Here is a 25306-nt window from a genome sequence, read left to right on the forward strand (position 1 = left end):
TTCTTACAGTTTCCTCAAATATCTCGCCACAACTCTCTTAATGAACATTTCCAATTTTCCCCCACCCTTCTGACTTGGAATCACTAAAAATAAAGACTGCCCTTAAATCTGTTAGAAACGAACCATTTTAGGCCCTCCTCACTATGCAGATGGCGGCCAAACTTCAGGGACTTGAATATTGGCTCTCCATCCTCCAACTAAAAAGAGCTCCTCCAGATTCTGGGAACTTCAGGCCCTAGAGAAATCTAAAATTCAAGTTTACTGTGAGAGTCCTCCTCAGGAGCAGGCGCCATCTTGTGGCCAAACAACTCTCCCAGGATCACAGATCAAGGTCCTCATCTTTTTGTTCTTGTTTTGCACTAGGAGTGGAATGAATGGCTGGATCATATAGCAAGTGTAGTGACATGATTTCTATGATATTATTTTTATATTGATTTATTTTTATTTTTTTGATCCTCACCTGAGGATATTTTCCCTATTGATTTTAGAGAGAGTGGAAGAGAGGGAAAGACAGAGAGAAACATTGATGTGAGAGAAACACATCAATTGGTTGCTTCTTGCATGTGCCCTGACCAGGACGTGGGCTGGAAAAGAAGCTGCAACCAAGGTATGTGCTCTTGATTGGAATCAAACTGGAACAGGCCGATGCTCTACCCACTGAGAAAAACTGGCTAGGGCTAAATTACGTTTATAGTTAAGTATTACCGATGTCCTTTTCCTTCCCCATTGACCCCTTCTAGTCTGTCCCCGTCCTCCGCCCCAGGTCTTCACCACCCTATAGTCTATGTCCACGGTTATGCATATATGCATATAACTTATTTGGTTTATCTCTTCCTCCCCCACCCTTATTTCCCATGAAACCTTTTTTTTTCTTTTGCATCTTCTCTACTTGATTTTTCTCTCTGTTATGCACCTTAACTCTGGCAACCATTGCTAAATCTACTGCTAAGGCCCTAGCTGCACAACAAAAGTCCCTGGAGCTTCTTGCTAAGAAGGTGTTAGAATGATTTCCTTATTGTCTGTGTCACAGCAAGTACCTCACACTGTGCCGGGTCAGCACCTCTGTGTTGTAGCAAATCTAAGAAATGCACAAACAAGCCAACTGGCTCATGCCCTTTCAGCTAGAAAATTATAAATAAATGTTTGATTTATTTGATGCCACTGGTCTGTTTCATGGGACCCTGGCTAAGGACTATACTCCAGTTTCCTTCTAATAGTTACCACTGACGTCTCCCTGGTGTGCTGTGTTCTCTCAGAGGTCTGATATGCATGCTCAGCTATCAGCGGCACATCACTGTGCTTAGAGACACAAAGATAAAATGAACAAAGAGATGAACAGCAAAATAATGCTTCCACAGATCTGACAGCAAAGCCTATAGGTTTCACAATGAGACAAAAAGCAACTTAACTCTAATGGTGACTGAAAGTGGTGCTCATACCAGTTGGTTTTTTATTGTTTGTTTGTTTGTTTTTTACCAATTTTTAAAATCAGTATCTCACATATGAGAAGGTGACCAAACGGAGGAGATTGTTAAGTTAGTTAAACAAGGAGGCCATTATAGGGATGTGGCTTTAATGCCATGGGTGCCTGTGTAAGCTACCCAAAACCTCAACTTGGAAATGCCGCAAGGATATCAATCAAAATGCCAAGGAAAACCAATCACAGTCAGTCAATTGGGCTTTAAGTTATAGCCAGTCAATAACTGTCTTACTTTGCTCTGTCTTTTCTCTATAAACGTCTCTTTCTGAGCTCTGGGTAGAGAGCTCCTCATCTCTTCTGCTTTGGCACTGCTCAACTGGAATTGCATTTTTGCTCAAATAAACTCTTTAAATTAAAAAAATGGATCTCCTAGATATAAATGAAAAATGTAAAATACAAATGGTGTTGTCCTGTTTGTGTGAAAAAAAGGAAACATGCAACACATACAATATATACATGCATACATATGCCTAGTGTACCCCAGAAGGGTCCTGAGACACTTAAAAATGTCCGCCTCTGGGGAAGTGGATTGGGAGTAAACGGAAAAGAGTTACACTTAGTTTCATACACTTTTGTATTATTTGAATTATCACCTTTGTATTCTGCAATAAAAACAAGTATAGAAAACTAAAGAAATATGTTCAAAAAGCAGGAAAAAAGTGAAGAGCCCACATTTTGCATCTACTGCTTTGGACATGTAATTTATCAATAATTTTCAACAAATTTGTTTTGATATTATAATTTGGATATAGGACGTTGCTTGTGGGGAGGGTGGGAGTAAGAGGGAGAGATCAACCAAAGGACTTGTATGCATGCATATGAGCCTAACCAATGGACACAGACAACAGAGGGGTGAGGGCATGAGTGAGGGATTGGGGGGGAGTAATGGAGAAATAAGGTCACAATGTTGTTTTTTTTAAAGAACATTGCTCACATAAGATTTAAAGAAAGGAAACGATGGTGGTTCATGGTAAATCTGGGCAATAAAACAACAACAACACACAAAAAGAATCTGACCTTTTGTGAAATATAGAGAACATGCAGGTTCTGGAGAAAACTTCTCTATAATTTGGTGACAGCCTGGGAGAGACCTGTGCAAACTACACAGGGAAATGGAGATCCACACAGAGCTGTGGCCCGCCTCACTGCGGTGCGCGGCTCTGTTCGGAGTCCTCACCATGGCTGGCCATCTGCCCGAGGAGTAAGAGGGGGTAACTGCGTCTCTCTCGTTTCAACCCCGGGAGGCGCGGCAGCAGGACCGGGGTCCCGGGGGGTCTCTCCTTACCTGCCGCCCCAGCCATGTGCTCATCCATGCTGAGCAGGAGCTCCCAGGCGGCTGGCTGGATGTCCCCATACATCTCCTCCGTCAGGATCGGCGCCGCCTTGATGAGCAGAGACAAGGGAGCAGGCGACAGGCTCATCACCTGGGAACAGGGAAACCAAGGCTTGGCTTGCGGGACTGCTCCACGCCCTTGAGCCTCATGTGCCCCTTCTCCCAGGCCTTTCCTTAATGGCCTTAGAACACCTTCTAAAATGGAGCGCGTTTATTGGCATGGCATACTATAGGCTTTGTACCTTCTTAGTTGGTACATAATCAGAAAAAAAAATCATACTAATTTTATGATGCTTTCACCAAAAATGGCTTTGCAAACACCTAGAGAATAAACTATAAAGTACAGCCCTAGGAGAAAAATGAGTCTCCAGCCAACATATCTGTGCTGAGTCCTGATGGGCTTTAAAAAATTATATATATATATGATTTCAGAGAGGAAGGGGGAGGGAGATCAAAACATCAATGATGAGAATCATTGATTGGCTACCTACTGCACCCCCCACACTGGGGATTGAGCCCGCCACCTGGGCTTGTACCCTGACCGGGAATCGAACCATGACCTCGTGGTTCACAGGTTGAAGCTCAACCACTGAGCCATGCTGGCCAGACCAGATGGGCTTTGGAAGCATCCTGTTTTCCATTCCTGTTAAGACTTGATTTCCACTGATAACTAAGAGCAATCTCTAATTTACAAAGGAGTTTTACTCAGAAAGTTAGTTTTCCAAATCAAGGTGAATTTGGATGGCATTTTGCTCTTGAAATACTATTACATCTTATGATTATTACCCCTGATTAGCCCACAAAATCCTATGTAATCCATTATTTCAGATAATTTAGGCAATCAATGTAGGTTCCAAGGGAGTCTAGGTCTTTAACCATCATTTTAAACACTTCCCAGAAAAATCATAAAAATGCCTCTTTTCCCCCCTCCCCGCTCAGAGAAATGTATTATGACTTAGAGCTTTGATTCTAATAACAATATATCGAAGTGTCAAGCACTGAATAAGTAGGTAAGCGCAGTATTTTATTTAATCCATGTAACAATCCTTTAAAATGGGTCTAGTTGTAATCCTACAGCAGATGATAACTAAGATGGAGAGAAATTAGGTAAGTTGCCCAAAGACTGGTGCCAGAGCAGCAGATGTGGGATTGGAGTCCAGACGCTGTCATGCCAAGACCCATGAGCACAGCCACCACACACCAGTGGGAAACTAGCTCCATTGGGGGAGGGGAAGAGGCATGGTTACAGCCAAACTCCCAAAACCCTGTTGCAGTGGCAGTTGGCTGTCTTGCACAGTTGGTGGCACTCTTGCTCCTCAATTAAAGGAACCATCATGTCAACACTGTGCCCGATGGCACCTTACGCCCCCAACATTAGCAAAAAGGATAGCCGGAGCCCTCTGCCTGTCATGGCTCCTTGAATGTTTTCGGTCCAGGTGCCAATACCTGCAGTCTGATGTATTTCAGCATCCCCGAGTCCTTCTTTCCTTCCAGGTTGGCATCGGAAACTCTCTTCTTCAGAGACGGTGTCCTCAGGCAGGACTTGTCCGAGCACTGAAAAGCACAGGGGCTGTGTCACCCTGAGGGCTGTGCCCGCTCCCAAACCCACAGCTTCTCCAGACCACCCTCCTCATCTCGTGGGAAAGGCAATTCCGGGCCTTCTGTGGTGCCACACTCTTGGAAAATCACATGCGGTTGACTTTGTAATAAAAAGGAAGCGTAGGGATGTTTATCAGCAGGTCTTTACATGAAGGAAACAGGATCCAGGGAGATGAAGTAATTGGACCAAGTTGTGAAACTGGTTGTTAGCAGAATGAGAGAAGGACAAGGGCCTAGGGGCTTTCATTCTACGGCTAATTATACTCCACCACGCTGCTAAAACACAACCCTTTAAAATAGGACGTCAGTTAAAATCCACTCTACCTAGTAATCTCTTTACAGGATTGGAGGTTGCAAGTCAACTATTTGGTCACATAAGAATGAAAATATTTCAGGGAGGAGTGTTAGAAAGTAATAATAAAAAGACTCTTTTAGGAAGCACGAGTTCAGAGCATCTATGATCTAGGCCTGAGTTACGCAAGTAGACTACCTTCTTTTAAAAAAAAGCACGCTCATCTAATTCTCCTCTCAGACTGGTCCACCCCCCCAACCCCCCGTCCAAGAATAGCCTGACTCATCTGTGTAAGCACGAAGGAGACACTGTCTTCCCCTGACTCCCTAAGGCCACAGAATGGAGTGGACCGAGCAGCTGGGGGAATGATCGGTGACAGGTTCTTGTTTATTTATCCTGAGACCAGCTCCCTCCTATTTCTGCACTCCAGGCTGTGCAAAGAGGGATCCAGCCCTTTGCACAGAATAAATGTCCATTTGTTTTTCCAGTGCCATGTCAATGAAACACTTGCTCTCTCGATGCCAAAGGACAAGACTGAGCTCCTTAAGATTTCTGAACAGTGCGCCACAGTGTTATAGAGGGAGAGGTTTTGAAAGGAAAGGCAAATCTAAAAGTACAAGCATGTTCCAAGAAAGTCTTCCAAAACTCCGACAAAAGACCCAAGACAACGCATGTATTATATGACTGGTGTAGAATGAACTTTTTACATGAATCTACTTAGAAATGAATTAGAAATTTTGCTGTGTTTCCTAAAGGTAAAAACTTGGGAGCACATACTTGGAAACACATGTCATTTTGGGAGAGAAATCCTACATTTTTTTTTTTCTGTGAATGAAAAGCAATATATAAACACAAATATCATGCCTATTTCTTATAATTTGAAAACTGTTAAAATTATGTGATAATAATTTTCCATAGAAATAAAGAGAATGATTGACATATGTAATTTCAGAATGTAAGGAAGTGGCACCTCCTTTTTATTCTATTTAAAAACAATACAAATTGCAGAATATCTGGAAAACCAACACAAAAAATTATATAGAAGAAAATAAAAATGCCTAAAATCCCCTACCCTGTGAGGGTCACTATGACCTTATAATGAATATTTTCCAGGTTATTACAATTATTTTAAAACATAAATTCTTGAATTTTATAAATATTTCACTCTTCTCCTTTGGATATGTTTTAATGAAAACTTACCCTATTTATTAATATTTAATTTAACAAATGTTATTCAGAATTTTTGGGAAATGTGACTCCTTTTTTCATCAGCAAGCACTAATTGAACGCTTATTCCATTTAGAACATACCACTAGACAAGGTACAGATATGTAGGAAAAATCTAATAACCTCTTTGATGATCTTCGTATATATCTGGTAGTTTATAATACTGTTGGAGTTTGGAAGTGCAGTGACGTAGACTACCAGATGCACGGTGAGTCTCTGAGCACTAAGATGCAGAGGAACAGGTTGGTCATAGTGAGATGGGTTAACAAAATGCACTCACTGCCACACACATATTCTACCATAAAGCCAGTCAAAAAGGAAATAGGAACAAAATACCAGTTGCTCATTAACACTTGATTTTATTCAGAAGCACTGCTTTCACTCTTGATTTACTGCCCACTCTGTTTTCACTTTGGCTCTGAAAATGTGCGCATTGTTCCTTCACGTGACAGAATCAGAACAGGCAAATGGAAACACCACGAGAGGGGAAAACAACAGCAGAGCTTGAACAGGAGGCGGCATTTTGGAAATAAAATGTTTATCACAGAAGACTCAATGCATCTTTTGAGCTCTCCACCCGTCTGACTAATTTAAATAAGTTAAGAAGAGAGGACACTCACTTCTTTCCTTTCTCTTTCCTTCCAGAAACATAAGCAATGCAGATAAACCTTTCCTGCTGCTTCAGGTCCTGTTTGGACCAGAGGTGGGGGGGGGGGGGGGCACTCATGAAACACCGCAGCACAATGTAGCCCATATCATATCCAGCCCCATGGTATGGACTCAGTGTGGGCCATAGGTTCTTTAAAAATCTGCTTAATAGACAGATGGATGGATGGATGAATGAATGATCAATTGAATGAAGAATCCAAAAAAGCACAAGTAAATGCCCGTGTCATTTAAAGAAAGGAGGGAAGGAAAATAACATTATCCATCCACCTGCAGGATGCCCTTAATACTGGGTAGATAAGAAAAGGCTTCAGAAAGGAGGGGGAATTTGAGTTGGATCTTGAAGATGTTTGGGTTTGGTCCTGTATGGATTTATAGGTGAGGGTACAGTTGGAGCAGATACGGCAGAAAGAAATCTCAGAGTCTGTGAGCAAAGAACCTTCATTTTAGGCTGGTTTATTTTTACAACTTCCAATAGAGTATGGTTTTCCACTAAAGCTCAGGGAGGTTTTTTTTTGTATGAAGAACTTACCCAATGAAAATAGGTTTTCTTTGAATGTAGTGTCATCTATGTATGTTTGAGGTATATCTGTCTATATTCATGTCTATATATATGCATACACACAAACATGTATATGTATCTATTTTTCTTTTATGCCAGCATGTAGCAGTTCATGCAGTTTGTTTCTCACATTGACTTATTCCCCACCTGCTTTCCCCTCAGAATTTGTGTAATTTGAATACCATGAGATGCAATAGAGTCTGGTTAAAAGACTTTGATATCCCATAATTCTAAGTTAAAGTCTAGAGGAGTAGGTCATAGATATGAATTGTGGGCAATTCCATCTCTCTGAGCCTCGACTTGTTCATCTATAAAATGGGAGAACAATATCTCTTGCACAAAGTTTGTAAGAATCTAAAGCACTTCGGTTAATTATATGTATCTGCCTTATATCCCCACATAGATGATGGAAAAAAAAGAAAAGAAAAAGAAAAAAACTAAAACATCCTATCCCAGAAGCTGAGTTAGCACACTTAAATGAGATGCATGAGATCCATATATTGTATTTTTCTTTAGGATCTTTTATGTTATTTAAAATTTCTTCAATGAACTTGTGTTGCTTTCATAATAAAAAAGCTGCAGTTTTTTAAAAACCCTTTTGCAAGTGCTAAAACATTACAAATTGCTACACAACTCAATGGTGAAATGCTTGTTCTTGCTCATATTCTCTAGCTGTTTGATGGTATCTCACTGCCATTCTCCCAAGCCTCCAAGCCTGGCTTGCAGGAGGTCCTGCCTCATACTTCTTTATTTTTCACATCTCCCAGAATGTCTGGCCTCATACTGCGCCAGCAGCAGGTGCACAGTGAATGCTTACTGAGATGAAAAGGTATTATATAAAAACCTCTCTGCAAAACCACTCGGGAGAAGCAGCTGCTCAGGCAGCCAGCGGCTCTCAGGCAGGCATCTTGGCCCTCCCGCCTGCTCAGGGGCAGGTGGGCAACCCAAGGCTTTCCCGCAGGAACCGGGCAGCCCGGCTGCTGACTTCATCTTCTGCCAGTCCCGCTGCCAGGAAAGCACAGCTGAATGCTTGGAAAATGGAGTTGTTTCTGAAAGGAGTTTCTAGGTCTGGTTTGACCTAGATGACTGTGTTTTCTATTTATCTGTGAATAGGTGGGCCATTTCTTTCTTTCTTTAAAAAAAAAAAAAAATAAAAAAAAATAAAAAAAAAATATATATATATATATATATGTATATATATAATTGATTTTTTTACAGAGAGGAAGAGAGAGGGATAGAGAGTTAGGAACATTGATGAGAGACAATCCATCGATCAGCTGCCTCTTACACACCCGACTGGGAATGTGCCCGCAATCAAGGTACGTGCCCCTGACCAGAATCGAATCTGGGACCTTTCAGTCCGCAGGCCAACGCTCTATCCACTGAGCCAAACTGGTTTCGACCCATTTATTTCTTAATACCACTTAATGGTATCAGTGTCCTATTGTTGCATTAACAAATGACCACAACCTTCATGTCTGAAAACAGAACAAATTTACCATCTTACAGTTCTGAAGGTCAGAGGTCTCTGGTGGATGGACAGGGCTGCATCCCTTCTGGAGACTTCCGGAATCATCCACTTCCTTCTCTTTTGCAGCCTCTGGCTGCCAGCAATTTCTGGCTCACAGCCCTGCCTCATTCCGACCTCTATGTCTGTTGTCACATCTCTCTCTGCCTCTCCTGCCTCCTTTGTTCACATATAAGGACTCTTATAATGGATCATTCAGGTTACTCTCCCCATTATGAGATTCTTTATTCTCACAGACGAAATTCCCTTTGCCACATGAAGTAACACATTCACAGGTGCCAGGGATTCCAATGCACACAACTTGGGGGTATTATTCTGCCTACCACAATCACCTACTCCTCACCACCGCCCCATGTGCTCATATTTACTCATGGAAATAAGACAGAACCTTGGGGATGACTCCATGTTTGTTCATGGACACGAAGACCAATCATGAGTCTTCCTTGCACTCATCTTCTACCTTTGCTAAGGACCAGGGAGTCCTGGAGCCTGTGACAGGACTACAGTGGTCTGAAGCTTCTATTTCCAGATAAAAGATCATTAGAACATCATTTCCCCTGAAACTGGCATTTCCTTGTACTGGCTGACCATTCACTCACCTCTTTCTGCTTCTTGCCCCTGAGAGCCACATTGCTGTTGTTGTTGGTCTCCTGGAGGGAATCCACGGTGTCTCCATACAGCAGCTTGATGGCCCTGACCAGCCGGGCACAGGAGCGGCTGTGGTGCAGGTAGCAGTGTGGGTGGCAGTAGTCAACATGGGTGCAGATAAAGCTTTGCTGATTGCACAGCAAGATCATGACCTGAAACACAGACATCACTGAGACTCAACCAGGCCACCAGAGGGCGCACAAAGTAGGAACATCTATGTGAGGTGGGAGATGGAAAGTGAGAATGTCAATGTTCCTCATTGGGTCCTGAGGCCACCATGATTCAATAATTCCCATGAGAGAACAAAGAGGTATAAGCCTTTATGTACTCGGCTTCTTTTGCTCCCTCCATTCACACTTGACAGAAAGATCTTTTTGAAACAATAAAAGTTAGCAGCCTTCAAAAACTTTAAACCATTATTTTGAAGAATATGATTTCCATATATTTTCAAATGAAGATTCCGACCCTGAAATATTTCACAGTGTTTTTTCAGCTCTTCTATTTCGGAAGGAGCCAGATAGAAGAGCATACACTGACAGAAGTTCTGACTGACCTTTGAGAGCTGTGAGATGGTCTTTAACTCCAGCCCTCCTTTATGGAACTTGAACACAGTTCTGCATCTTCCACCCTGACCTCTGACCTTCAGCTGGGCCTTGAACTCCACTGTAGAGTTTTATTTCCTCTCTCCACAAGTTAACATTTTTCTTAGTCTTTTAGGCCATTCTAGCGCCTTTATGTGGCTTTATCTGGCTCAAATCCTCATATCTCCTAGACTTCCCAACTTAGATTCCAGAAAAGAACTCAGTTGATTTAAAATAGTTATTTTAAGATAAGGAGTGAACTCTTCCATGCTTTTCCCAAAAGGCACTAGCATTCCTAGAGCTACAAGGTTAGTCACCTATGCATAGACTAATCATCTGGATGCTTCCAATCTTCCTGAAACTAGAGCCCACTCAAACCCCTAGCCTGGGAGAGACTGCATGCCATACTGGATAGAGAGCAGACTCAAGACCAAAGCAACGACCTTGCTCTCAGTATCTGTGATAACCTGTATAAAACTGATCATGATGCCTTGCCTGTGTCACTCAAGCTGTGTTGACCACCAATCTGGCCTAGCCATTCATGATTTTCCCCTGACTTAAGGTGACCCAAAAGTCAGCCATAACAAAGACCCCTTGGTCTTAAACTTAAAAAAGAATACTACCCAGCAGAACACCACTCACAGTGAATACTGGGAGGTTCTACTGAAATTTAAGCCTCTGTTTTTTCTTAGAGACTCAATTGGATTGGTGGCTTTAGTATAAGCTTTTGTCCTGCCCTCATGGATCTTTCCAGGTGCCCAAGGAAATTGATCTCAGGGTTCTTTCTGAGATTCCTACTCACATGAAGCCAGGACATGTTCCTGTGGTAATTTTCCTCCGTGCCGGCAGTACTCATTCCTTCGGGCTCGATGCTGGGCTCGCTTGCACTCCACGGACTCCCTTCTTCAAAAGAAAACACCAAGAGATGTTACATTGTCCGGTCTCCTTGGGGAGCACGTGGTATGGCACATTCTCCATGCTTTTGAATCCCAGGGCAGACTACCATGGCCCAGTGAGTTTCAGGGCATAGCATCAATTTTAGTGGAGGAATATTGACAGGAGCTGTTCCCTTCACCACCAGCTGTACTGGTAATTACAAGGACATGTATGGCCCCTGTTAAGGTGGCTTCTGTTTTTTAGACATGGAAGCAGAGAAAAAACAAGGTCCAGTCCTTGAATGGCTGAGATGAGCAAGTGATTGGGTGAGTGTGCCCAAATGCATTCCAGACTGCCCAGACCTCACAGGTAGAGTTAAGCAGGGACACCAACCAACCTGCAGTGGCCACACACAGCTACTGCCCCTCCACTGCTGTGCCTATGGCTGATGCTACTGTCCCTGCCACCACCTGGCTTTCCTGGCAGAGCTATTTCAGCTTAACAGCTCAACAATAACCCACAACCTTCGGACCAACTTTGGCAGAGCTATTTCAAAGATGGGCAAGTGCCTGGGGAAAATTGAAGGGAATTTGAAAGCAAATGTGTCTAATTGTGGACAAAAAGGATTTCCTTCTATGGGAACGTATGCAGGAGATACCGCCCAGGAATTCACTACTTAGTATACTAAATAATGAAGCTTTGTCCTCAAATCTAAAAGCTTTCTTGTTTTTTTTTGGTTTTTTTTTTCTATGACAAAACCATGCTTCTACCCTGGCTATTTTGACTCAACTGGTCAGGCTAAATTGACAGATTCAATTAATTGATTTACTCCCCTCCCTCTAAACTAACTGATGCTATCGCTTCAGTTTCAAACCTAAACCAAAAGAAGTCATGGTTTCCTTCTATTTTCTCTTTAAAACATATGCTGAATCTTAGCACATAAATAAGCTATTTTCAAAGGCAAGGGTCCCCACGGAGAAACGTTTCCTATTTTAAACTCGCGCCACATAGATAGACTGAGCTGCGATTTCGCAGGCTTGATTGGTAATTTATTGATAGTTCCTGACTGATTTCTGACACATTTTCACCTAGGAAGGAGATCTTTCTCTTTTGCTTCTCAGATAGGGACTGAATGACAAAGAAAGTGTGCTTCCACTTTTACCTAACAGTTAAATTCCAGGCAGCCAGTGAGTCCTATCAGCATGCTGCTTCCTTTCTGTTAAGATGATGACCAGAGCCCATAGGACTAACACATTTTGGGATTCTGAGTCTCTTTGGATCCTACAGTGACAATCTCCATCCCCATTGCTCTGGTTGTACATAGACTTCACCTTCAGGGTTTATCTTTAAAGCATCTCTTCAGGGTGGACAGGGAGCAAATAGAATTATTCCCGTTGTTTAGATGGAGAAAAATTCCTGAGACACTGACTTGCTGAAGGTCGCTAACTGTCATCTCTAGACAATTGCCCCTCTCTGATATTTTGGTTGCTTTTAATGTGAAATAGAGACTTTAAAACATAAAGGACCTTTAGCTAGCTGTCTCCAAGGAAATATCTTTGTCTTGCTTTAAAAAAACATCGCGAATTCAAAACACTGCCTTTGTCATTAAAGTGTCTTCTCTCCCACATAGATACTCTACATCCTCACTGCTCAGACTGTGGACCTTGACTGCCGTGTCAACTCTACGCCTAGACTCCCAGGCTCCCACCCCAGAGGGAAACAGAATCTGCATCTTATGGAGACTCCCAGGTGCCTCAGGTGCCCACTCAGGGTTGGGCAGTCCTGCTCTAAGGGCAGTGTGGTTTTCAGACTGAAGGAATGGTCTAACCCAGTGGCCGGCAAATTCATCAGTCCGCAGAGCCAAATATCCACAGGACAGCGATTGACATTTTGGAGAGCCAAAAATTTTTAAAACTTAAACTTCTTCTAACGCCACTTCTTCAACATAGACTCACCCAGGCCGGGGTATTTTGTGGAAGAGCCACGCTCAAGGGGCCAAAGAGCCGCATGTGGCTCATGAGCCGCAGTTTGCCAACCACGGGTCTAACCTATGGCTCTGGGAAAGGCACTCCGGCTGTTTCAGGATTTGGGCCCTGCCTTCCTGCCCCCCACGTCCCTGCACACCCTCCTCTCTGTTACCTAGGTCAGCGACAGAGTCCCTGCTGGGGGACAGCTGCGGCTCCTCAGCCTCAGACTCTGAGTCCTGCCGTGATAGCTTGCTGCTCTTTAAGCTGCCGACCCGGCGGATGCTGGACAGGGAACCCCCTTTCTTCACCTGGAAACTGCGGGTTCCTTTAATCTGGAGCAGGCGGGAGCCTCCTATCCTGTTCTTCCTGCTGGGAACTGCATCGAAAGAATAAAATAGGGCTTCCCCCCCTGAGGGCTCCCCAGCCAGGTGAGGGCCACGCTCTCCCCAGCTCCTCCCTGCGCAGCCTCCTGCCTGGTGGCCGGGATGGGATGGGCAGCAGGATGGGGGGACCGGGAGCTGCCCCCACGCCCACACCAGGCGGGTCTGCTGGGCAGCTTCTTCCTGGGACACACCGCTCATTGGGGCTGGGAACAGCCGCCCCCTTTCTGGCCCCGGGTTCACAAGCATGAGGACGCCCTGGCGGAGCATTTGCCAGGGCTGTTAGTGCATTCACATCGCAGGATGGCCGATTCAAAAGAACCGCAAACCGTGTGTGTTTGTTTTTCCCTGGAAATGGAACTCGCAGAGTCACGTGAGTTATGCAAACCCCTTCCTTTTGGAATACCTCCTGAAGAAATAAACACAAGCCCTAACCGGTTTGGCTCAGTGGATAGAGCGTCGGCCTGCGGACTGAAGGGTCCCAGGTTCCATTCCGGTCAGGAGCATGCACCTCGGTTGCGGGCACATCCCCAGTGGGGGGTGTGCAGGAGGCAGCTGATGGATGTTTCTCTCTCATCAGTGTTTCTTACTGTCTATCTCTCTCCCTTCCTCTCTGTAAAAAATCAATAAAGTATATGTTTTTAAAAACACCAAATAAAAGAGGATAAACACAAGAGACGCTTCGCTCTCCAACAGCCAGTGGTGGGTTCCGCTCAGCCCGTCAGCAGAGGCGCTGAAGGATCTGTTTCACTGGGTGCTTTGGGTGAACATGAGTGGGACATGGATGCATTTTCCATGCACCTAATGATTTCAGAGCAGCCTCCTCTCGGTCAAAAGGCTGGGTGAGCTGTGAGTCCACATGTTGGGACAGCCTGAGGCAACCTTACAGTCTCTACCTACCAAGGAGAACATGCATTACTCATCTCCCATGTTCTGGAAGAAACGGTCACCAGTGAGGAAAATAAATGGGTAACAAAAACATGTTACATCTTTAGAACCTACTTTTTAAACCAAACGCACCCTCGTTTCTCATGCTCATATACACACCTCTTTCCTTTTCTTCTGAGGATGTGGTGTGGAATGGAGTTTTCAGAGCCCTAATGTCATTACCATGAGGGGGTCATTTTTGTAAGCTTTCCTTATTAAGACATGAACAAGATCTCCAATGAGTTATTTATGGCATAGCCATGAATATTTTTAAACTCCCTAGAGGGAAGATTGCATTTTAGTCTCGGATTTCTCACTCAGGAGAGTTCAGCTGAGGCTGGGACGGAACTCATACAGCCCTGTAAGATGCTAATGAAATGTTTCCTTTTAATGCCATGTAAAGGAGCCCAGAATAATTTCTGTTGGATCATGTGATATATTTAATCTTTGATTGACTCTTGTAATTGAGAAGGATGAAAATGATCACCACGCAGCTGGCAAAGACCTCATGGAGCTCAATGGACACATCTGGATAGAAGTTCACATCTGAAGAAAAATTCTTGCAGCACAGTTGGATAAGCTCCATAAAGACTAGAGATCACACTACTCTATTTTTAATTACAGCACACAACTCATCCACTGTATTTTTTTCAATATTTATATTTAGGCTTAATTGAGATTTTATGACCTATCTGAAATAAATTTGAAATAGTATATAATTATCATTTTTAGTGACCATTAATACAATTTCATGTCAAAGAAGATTGGGAAGTGGAAACAAAAATGAGAGTTTTTTTTTCATATTTTGTATAGAAGTATATTTAACATTCTTGGCTGATTTCATAATACAACCTGTTCTATCACCAAAGGTAATTGGAGATAACGCTGAAAAATTGGTGTTCAGCATTATGGTATTGACTTAAAAAAGGAAAGAAAAAAGAAAGAGAAAGAACTCATGGACACAAATAATAGTGTGATGACTGTGGGAGGGGTGTGGGGGGATAAATAATGATTAAAAAATAAAAAAATAGAGAAAAAAGGAATATGGTATTGGTTATTTACAGAAGACATAACAGGTGGAGTTTGGATTTGGTATTGTTCCTAAAAAACATTAGTTGAGATTGCACATCATTGAATTTTAGTCCTTATCTCCATGACACAAGAACTAGCATGAAAGTGACACAAAGTCATCTAAATTAGACAAAACATCTCTTTATCCCTTTTTTTCCTCATCCCACATTATCTCCATTAACAAGTCCTGCTGGCTCCACACATGAACATTTCATAGGGCTTTGAAAGCCCCATCACCTATTCCCCAGACTGATGTAACTAGTCCCCCTACTCCCACAGATCGACTCATCTTTTAAATACATGTATCATACTACACATATGATGTTACTGTTCTGGTCAAAACCTGCCAACAACTCTCTGATACACTAAGTAGAAAAAAGTTCTAAACATATCTACAGACCCCATTTAATTGCCCTCTGATCCCATCCCTCCTACCACCTTTCCCATCTCATCCTTTTCCAACCACGTTGGCCTGTTAGCCCTTCTTCAAATGCTCCAAGTTCATTCCTGCCCAAGAGCCTTGTTCTCGCTGCTGTCGCTGGAAAACTCCTCCCTCCGCCTCTGCATGACTGGCCCCTTCACAGGGTGCAAGTCTCTCCTCAATGTCACTTATGGGGTCCTTCTCTGAATAGCAGTTCCCCCAACTCTAGCTCACTACCAATCCTCTGACCCTAATTTGTTTTTTTTTAATACCACCCATCTCTATTAAAAAGTATTTAGTGTTACTCCCTATTATGTTGTTAACTTTTAGCTAATATAAACTAAAACCTATGTGGGAAAATTTTCCTCTTCATGTCTGTTTTCTGGGAAAATGTAAGAGTGCCTCGCATTCAGTAGGTGCTCACTAGATGATTGTCCGCTGATCAGAAATGTCTTGTGCGCTGGAGTACCTGTCTTGGATTGCATTTGGAATCTGGGTGAAATGATCTGGCAGACCCTGCCTGGAGATTTTAGGCAGAAATTTTTAGTTTAAAAATTATTTCGCACTAGTTTTCCTCGGTAGAGTCTGAATAGTCCCCAGGTTGTTTATTTCAAGAACTTACATTTTTTTTGCTTTAATATAAACAGATGGTATGAAAATTTAAATAACATTTTTATAATCTAAGTTGATTTAGCAGCTTGAATTTGCTTATCAAAAGGACTAAGGAATATTTAGGAATCTTAAGGAGATTGGTGCTGAGCGGTAAGTGATATTTTATGGATATGTTCTCATTTTATTTATAGCTTCAGTCTTTTGCGCTTTACTTATTAAACAACTTTCATATATTAACATGGCTATTCTATGAAAAGAAAAAAATAGTAGGCATTTGAGTCTTTGAATATTAAGAGCAATTTATACAATAATAGTCATGAAATTAAAGTGTCCTTAAAGTTAACCTGATATTTTATTTTTTAAAATGGTGTAGAATTTACTCAGCTCAAATTAACTATGTATTAGAAAATTTTATTTCAGCTACTTTAATAATTAGCATAATAACTTCGAATGGACCAAAAATATCCCTTGGACTATGCTTAGAAGATGGAAACTTCTCATCATATATGATTATCCTTATCTGAAGCAGGAATATTTGAAAATATATTGACTTGGTATTTCTTCATGTGCAGAAATTGCTAAGATTTGGCTAAAAAATATTTGGTTCACCCTAAGTTCATTGTGATATAACAATTACTTGCATTTTTAAAATGCCATGACTGCAATCTTGAAATATTAGAAAATAATTATGTGTATGTCCATCCCATGAAAGGTTTTAAAGTCTTTAAATATTTAAAAATTTTATGTTTTCTCTATTTAGGGCTATTCTTTTTAAGATTGTTCATTCCTTGCCGAGACCGGTTTAGCTCAATGGATAGAGCGTCGACTTGGGGACTGAAGGGACCCGGGTTCGATTCCGGTCAAGGGCATGTACCTTGGTTGCGGGCATATCCCCAGTAGGGGGTGTGCAAGAGGCAACTGATCGATGACTCTCTCTCATCGATGTTTCTAACTCTCTATCTCTCTCCCCTCCTCTCTGTACAAAATCAATAAAATATATTTTAAAAAAAAGAAAAAGAAAAAAAATCTAAAAAAGAAAGAAAGAAAGATTGTTCATTCCTTAAATCAGTGGTCTCAAACTTTCTGTCAAGACCCTTTAATACAGTTCTTCATGATGTGACCCCAACCATTAAATTCATTGCTACTTCATCACTGTAATTTTGCTACTGTTAATGAATCGTAATGTAAATATCTGTGTTTTCTGATGGTCTTGGGTGACCCTGTTAGCGGTTCTTACCCTATTAGAAAGGTTGAGAACCACTGCCTTCAATCATCAAACATTCATGGAGTCATTGTCTAATGGACACCAGAACGTACTAAGTCCATAAAATCCTCTTTGACTCTTTTTACAAATGTGCTCATGGTTTTTTAATTCAAATTCACTAGAAGAACACTGATATGCAGTGGAATTTAAGAAACAAAAAAATCAGAAAGAGAAGTTAAAAATTTAAAGGAGTCTCTAGAGGGCAACTTAAAACTTTGCAATCTTTACTTCAGCTCATGATAGATAAAAAAAATTACAATTATTTACTGTGTGCCTATTATGTGCCAAGTACTGAGTTTATGTTTTATTTGCATAGACTCAAGTAAAGCTTTCAACAGCACAATAGGGTAGGTGTCATTAACCCAATTTTATAGAGAAGAAAAACGGTGACTTGGGAGGTGAGTAACTTGGACAAGGTCGCACAGCTAGTTACTATATTTTAGCATTTTAAGATGTACTTTTTTTCTCTCTCACATTTTAACATACCTGAAATTGACATTTGTCTGACAGTTGGCAAAAATTTAACATCACTGTCGCCATGTGGCAGTGGTGTCACATTGGATATTGCTTATATCCATGTGAACATCTAAAGCATCAACAACAAACTCTACGGAATGGGTATCAGTGTCTTTTAACTTCAAGAAGCGAAATGGTAGCTGAGTGGAGGAGTAGGTGAGATGTCCGTCAGATGTGTTTGGCAATATTCCAGAAGCAGGGACTGAAGGCAGGCTACTTCATACAACTGAATCTTTCCTTAAGTGCCTAGCACCGATAGCTTTACTTCTTTTATAGACTAATTTGAAAATAATGTATTCGTAACATTCGGATGGCCCACAGGACAACATCCTTTAAAAAAAACACTACCCATGGACATTGACAATACTGAGTTGAAAGTGACTAAGAAATTTGAACTCTGAATTGAGGATAGTTTAGAAACCATTAGAGATTTGCCTTTTTTTTTTTGGCTGCACAAGAATGATATAGACTGAAAATAAACTTTTACATATAATTAAGTCTGAAATTCTTTTTTCGATCAGAATGAAAGGCAAACTAAGCAATAAGAAAGTATCGTGTAAGAGCTGAATGGGAGTATTTTCCCTTTCTGTTGGTATGTAAAGTAATGTTTCCACGTATGAATGATGGCATCTTGGATTCAGTGAGCTATGGAGAGCTGCTGAGCTGGCATTAGAACTGAGCCTCTGACCGAAGAGTCCAGCTCCCAACCAGAACGTTTTCCTACCTCATTGGATGGACACAGTACTGGACAGAGCCAACCGTCTTGGACGTCTTTGGGTAAACAATTCCGTAGGTTAGACCCCAGGCCAAATATTCTACAAGAAACCCTGAAACGTGAAACGATCCTCTCTGTTCCTTACCTTTCTTTTCCTCCACGCCTGCGTCGGATTTGAGGGTGTGGCTACTGCTGTGGAGGGAATCCTTTGAGTCTTCATTTTCATCCAGGACCCCGGCAAAGCTGATCTTCCTCTCATATCTGTGTCGGTCCAACTCAGGATCCAGACGAAGCCTGCAGCTCTCCAGGTCCTGAAATGTCAGAGGGAGACATGAATGCCGGCATCCCCCAGCACTGCCGCGGTCTCCTGGCAGACCTCCCTGGGTTTTGAATGGCATAGAATTGCATTTAAACAGCCCCATTCGCCTTTACCTAATGCAAATTGTAGGCTGTGGCCTTAATAATAGTCATTGAGTTAAAAAAACCAAAAAACAAACAAAAAAAAAACGACACAAAAGACTTTCCTAACTCATTTTTTCCCTTTTCCTCACATGCTTCACCTTCCAAAAACACAGACCTCATCCCGAATTTAGAGCAAACTTATCTTCTGATTCTTCGTGCATGGTTTAAACGGAAATTGGCATTTATCTGTTTATGTAATAATTACGCATTGAGTATGAATGTGTTAGGAGTGGGGGATAAAAAGAAGTGGTTTTTGTCCTAAAGGAAGTCAGAATCCCAAGGGAGAGAGTTGAGGAGGCACACAGTGATAAATCCCAAGGCCGAGAGACAGAGCAGGAGCTTAGAAAGCATGCTTGGAGGCCATGGTTGGCAGAATGACCTTCCAGAGATGTCCATGCCTTAGTCCCTGGAACCTGGTGAACATTGCAACAGGGACTTTGCACATGTGACTAAGGTGGAAGATTATCCTGGGATAGGTAGGCTTCACCTCATCGCGCAAGTCTTTAAAAGTGGGGAGCTTTTCCAGGCTGTGGTCAGAGGAAGATTTGATGATGGAAGGAGGGTGACAGAGATGTTACGTTGCTGGCTTCGAAGATAGGGGGAAAGGCAATGAGCTAAGAATGGGTGGCCTCTAGAAGACAGAATGAGATCAAGGAAACAGACCCTTCCCTGGAGCCCCAGAAAGGCATGTGTGCAGTCTTGCCAACACCTTGATTTTAATCTGGTGAGACCTGTGCAAAACTTCTGATCTCCAGAGCTATAAGATGATGTATTCGGCTATTTTAAACAACCGAAATTGTGATAGTTTGTTATAGCAGAAATAGAAAACTAATACAGAGGTAATGCTGGAGTTAAGGTTGAGGATTAAGTAAGGTTAGCTCAGCAAGTAAGTGGGTGAAGGAAATTCAGGTTTAAGAAACCTCATGTGTGAGTGCCAGAAGCACAAAACAGGATCATACACTGGGCAGAATTTCTCTTTCCCTCCTAGGCACAGCTCAGTATAAGGGGTTCCATCACTGTCTGCTCATGAACAGAATGTTCCCATATCTGAAAGTAAACCTTGAGGAGTGGAAAGTAAACCTTGAGGAGTGTAAATATTTAGTAAGAGTTTGGCCTCTGAGATCCCAAATTGAAAATTTGACCAGTTCACCAAAGGGCAATTAGTTCAGGCTGAAGATCAGATTTAATTATTAATCTATAAAACACGTTTGAAGGATCTGATAAAAGATATATAAAATGCCAATTTTATTTTTATAAAGCATTTTTTATAATTATAATACATCCTATAATTCAAATAGTTACAAAAAATATTTTTAAAAACTCAGTTTGTACCAATATTCAACTCTTAGATTTTTAATTACTAATAACACATTTTATAGCCTACACCCCCCCCCCTTTTCCCTTTAGATTAAGAACAAAAGTTACACTTTCATGCTCAAAAAATTGATCACATCTAGAATAATAAAGGGACTACAGAGAATTTATTTAACATTGCCAAAAAATATTCTAGGGTCTAATTGCTTCTCTGAAATTAATCTCTTTTAAAAGATAATGTAACCTACTTAATATTTTGGCAGGCAAATTTAATTAGATGACTTTCTTAGTCAGGATAAAAAGTAATAATATAACAATTTTGATTCTCAAAAGTAGTTCTCTCTTTTAGTTTTTCCTTTCATCTACTTGTCAAGAGTCCCACCTGTTTCTCAAAGCTACACTTCAGTGTGACCTCCTCCAGAAGGGTTCTTCGAATTTCCCCACCACTTTTGTGGTCAAACATGTCCCTTCCTTCCTTCCTTCCTCCCTCCGTCCCTCCCTCCTTCCCTCCCTCTTTCCTCCCTCTTTCCTTCCTTCCTTCTTCCTTTCTCTCTCTCTCTTTCTCTCTCTTTCTCTCTCTCTCTCTCTCTCTCTCTCTCTCTCTCTCTCTCCTCTCTCTCTCTCTCTCTCTCTCTCCTCTCTCTCTCTCTCTCTCTCTCTCTCTCTCTCTCTCTCTCTCTCTCTCTCTCTTCTCTCTCTCTCTCTCTCTCTCTCTCTCTCTCTCTCTCTCTCTCTCTCTCTCTCTCTCCTCTCTCTCTCTCTCTCTCTCTCTCTCTCTATTTTCCTCACCTAAGGATTTTAGAGAGAGGGAGGGAGGGAAGGAGGGAGGGAGGGAGGGAGGGAGATAGAGAGAGAGAGAGAGAGAGAGAGAGAGAGAGAGAGAGAGAGAGAGAGAGAGAGAGAGAGAGAGATTGAGATTGATTGGCTGCCTCCTGTCTGTGCCCTGACTGGGGATTAAACCTGCAATCTGGGTACATACCCTCACCAGGAATGGAACCCGCCATCTTTCAGTGTACACAATGATACTCCAACCAACTGAGCCACACCAGCCAGAGCAACCCTCTCTCTGCTCCTTTCTCAGGGCCATGCTTATTTCACTTCAGGAAACAGTTTGGCACTGTTGGCTCTCCTGTTACAGTATATTCACCTCTGTCTCACCCCAGCCTCACTCTTACTCTCCATAAATAGTCATCGGTTTATCAGAAATAAATGCAAATAGTGTTTTGCTTCTACTTTTGTTAGCTTTAGGAACATCTGGAGTTCAGAAGTATATTCTTTATAACCTGATTTGTTGAATCCCATGGGTACAGTTGGTATAGCCTCCAGCACAGTCTTGCACAAAAGCATCCAGTATGCTGCTTTACCAAATGAATGAATATAGATGTACAGAGGCTTGCTTTCTGCCTTTCTCTTTATTATGAACTCATCTGTGCATCAAGAGAATTATTTATTTAATTCTATGTGGCTCGGTCATTGGTTATTGGTTTCAATAATTCAATTAGGAAATATTTTAATAGATCAACAGTATTACACACATTATCCTTTAAAATATTTGTTTATTGTTCTCAAGTTTGGAAGCTAATATTTAGAGAAAAATTTGATTATTATGCTCTTTAGATTATATGTCTTGTATAAATGCTGCTTTTTCTTTTTTTTAAAGACATTATTTACTTATATGGTTAATAAAAGTGACTAAAATGCTACCAAGAAGAGTTCTTTTTGAGAAAAAAAACACACACATTAATTAAGTTGCATCTAGGGATTTATCTAGGAAAAAATGGTTAAGTTGGCAAAAATATTTTTAGCACATTTTAATACCTTTTGATATTATTTTTTCTTTTCTTTGAACTGTATTATCCACCAATACAGTGAGGGCCTACTGGAATTTCCTCACCCTATCTAAGAAATAAGTGTGGTTAAATAAATTAACTGTTATTTTAATTATTGTATTTAAGGTTCTTTTGCTTTCTCTCCCACATTTTGGATATAACTAAGACTTTGTCAAATAAATATTTCACAGTGAAATCTGTTTTAGGATATGTCTATTAGAAAGACTTTTCTTCTAGGTAGAACGTTTATGTTCCTGATCTTCCATCACCAAGCCTCAGAATACTGAATATTTTTAGCTTTTAATGTTTTTTTTTTACTGTTATTCTTTTATTATTCTCTGTGTTATGGTAGCTATTTATTTTTACTGCTATTAAACATGTTACTAAACTGATAAAATAGTCCGAAGGGATCTACAAATACCCTTGCAGTAAATGTTTGTTAAAACTTTAGAATATTTCATTTTGGTGGTATTTATACTTAGCTTGATAGATTCACTATTATTAACATAATTTCTTAAAAATGAATTTTGAGCATTTTCAGCATCTGTGTTGGTACGATAGTTTTATGACACTCATTGCTTTTTCTATGGTAAGTTAGGACATGACTTGAGTTGTTTTTGTTTTTGTTTTTACCATCAACTATATTTAAATCGATTATGCATGAAAAAAAAGCTTCTTTCTTATTTATCCTATAAAGGTCATATCCTCCCCAAATACATAAACCTATACTTGACAGTGAAAATCCCAATGTAACGAATAAAAGATCTCTGAGACCTTGCTAAAGGCAATATAGCAGTGAAAACTTTCCTCTCATTGCCTGAATGACTGCAGGCTCTGTTTTAAATTAATTCCTTGGCATTTCCTACTGGCCTGCTTTATACAGTAATTTTTAAAAGATGTGACTGATTAAAAAATAAATTTGTTGTAATAATAAGGGTCATTAAACTATAGCTTTATAGAAATTGAAAGGAAAACAAAAATAATGGAATCAAACTTCAAGGTTCTCTTTTTAAATCCGAACAGATCAAAATTAAAATCTGAAATTAAAATCTGAAAACTTAAAAATAGATACACTGCTGCCCTAGCCAGTTTGGCTCAGTGGACAGAGTGTTGGCCTGCAGACTGAAGGGTCCTGGATTCAATTTTGGTCAAGGGCACGTACCTCGGTTGCAGGTTGTAGGTACCTCCTGGGCCCTAGCCCATACAGGAGGCAATCAATCAATGTGTTTCTCTCACTTCAATGTTTCTGCCTTTCCCTCTCTCTTACACTTTCTCTAAAATCAATGGGAAAATATCCTCAGGTGAGGATTAAAAAAAATGCATACACTACTGTTCTTTTATGAAGACCAGTATAATTAGAATGTTGATAACACTGGCATATTCTTACAGACCAGATATTTTATCATACTGGATTTTAAACTACATAATGTGTTAAATGTGGCCTTGATTTGGTTTTCATAGAGTGGTTTCTATATAATAGTAAAGTTAATTCAGAAAATTAGAGGCCCGGGTTAATATAAAATTAAGCAAGAGCAGTAGAAAAAACTGCTTTTTTTCAATATCCAAATCATGTAGTTTCACATTCCAAATGTGGGTATGTTTCTCTTACAAACATACATTTTACCCAGACATGTTTCCAACTCGAAAATATCCACTGTATGTTTTAGTGCTTTGCAGACATGGAGAACCAGGGAGGCACCACTCAGGAATCCCAGAGCAGAAATGCTTTTGGCCCCTCCAGGACTAGGGGATGGCCTTGCTCATGCTGCATTCGGTTGAAATATTGGGAGAGCTGGTAGACTGTAAAATTCGTTGAAATGAAAGCACATAGACTGTTAGTGCAACACTTTCCCTGGTGGAGTAGCGTGAGCCTGTTTAAGGGAAGAGAAGAGCTTGTCTAGTTCCTCAGCTCTGGCTGGATGACGCCTACATTGAAAGAACCACTGGAGACGCAGTGTCTATTAGAGAACTAAGGCCCCAAAGTGATCGGCTCTGAGGTGTGTCCTTGTCCCATATGCACTCTCAAGACTCTGGCTCTTACCCAGTGTTTTTATTTTGTTAAACAAATCAGGCCCTGATGGTACAAGAGTGTGTGTGTGCCTGTGTGTTTTAGTATGTGTATGTTTGTGTGTTTGTGTGTGCATACATGTCTTTTCTGCCCATCTATATAAGAAATGCTGCAGGAATAAAATATATGTTTGGGGATGTTTAAACACTAAATGCTAGAAGACATCTTTAAAAAAAATTATACATATACATATATATATATATATATATATATATATATATATATATATTGATTTCAGAGAGAAAGGGAGAGGGAGAGATAGAAACATTAATGATGAGAATCATTGATCAGCTGCCTCCCGTACACCCCAAATTGGGGATCAAGCCCACAACTCAGGCATGTGCCCTGATAAGATATTGATCTGTGACCTCCAATTTCATAGGTCGACACTCAACTACTGAGCCACACTAGCCAGGTGAAGAAGTCTTTCTGTCCATCCTATGTAATAAAGAGCTAATATGCTAATTAGACCGAACAGCAGAACAACCATCTGGATGACCTTCCGGACAACCTTCCAAATGAAGCTGGGCTGTGAGGGTCGGCCGATGCAGCCAGGGCTGCGAGGGCTGAGCTCCTTGTACGAATTTCGTGCACCAGGCCTCCAGTAATTTAAATAAGAAAACTCATGGGAAGCACACTTCTATGTGGATTTATGAGCCGCAGGTATTAAAAAAGGCTGGCCAGAAAACTCCTCATAGCTTGTGGTGTAAAGGAACCTACACATTCTCAGACATTAAAGCATTACTGACAGTAATCAAACATTTTAGCTAGTGGTGCTATATTTTGTGATTTCAAGGTCAACTTGAGAGTTATTTTTTAATAGAGCAAATTTCATTTTTACGTATGAAAATCTACAATGAGATACCACCTCACACCTGTTAGAGTAGCCATTTTCAATAAGACAAGCAATAACAAGAGCTAGAGAGGTTGTGGGAAAACCTCTGGTGGGAAAAGTGCTGGTGGGAATG

General features: G+C 41.0%; 1 protein-coding gene across 6 annotated transcripts in view; it reads right to left on the reverse strand.

Moving 5' to 3' along the window:
* Nucleotides 1–25306, reverse strand: part of UNC80 (unc-80 homolog, NALCN channel complex subunit) — a 167209-nt gene that overhangs the window by 62929 nt on the left and 78974 nt on the right. For 4 of the 6 annotated variants that reach the window (XM_036420736.2, XM_036420737.2, XM_045575411.1 and 1 more), the window contains exons 26-31: nucleotides 18811–18976; nucleotides 12932–13135; nucleotides 10719–10819; nucleotides 9287–9487; nucleotides 4260–4367; nucleotides 2766–2904 (exon numbers count right to left, since the gene is read on the reverse strand). In XM_036420736.2, the coding sequence (XP_036276629.1) occupies nucleotides 2766–2904; nucleotides 4260–4367; nucleotides 9287–9487; nucleotides 10719–10819; nucleotides 12932–13135; nucleotides 18811–18976 (919 nt within the window). The remainder of the gene's footprint in view (nucleotides 1–2765; nucleotides 2905–4259; nucleotides 4368–9286; nucleotides 9488–10718; nucleotides 10820–12931; nucleotides 13136–18810; nucleotides 18977–25306) is intronic. The other 2 variants (XM_036420741.2, XM_036420740.2) reach the window with 1 other exon arrangement.

This window comes from Pipistrellus kuhlii, unplaced genomic scaffold (assembly GCF_014108245.1).
Source record: "Pipistrellus kuhlii isolate mPipKuh1 unplaced genomic scaffold, mPipKuh1.p scaffold_m20_p_7, whole genome shotgun sequence".
Taxonomy (NCBI): Eukaryota; Metazoa; Chordata; class Mammalia; order Chiroptera; family Vespertilionidae; genus Pipistrellus; species Pipistrellus kuhlii.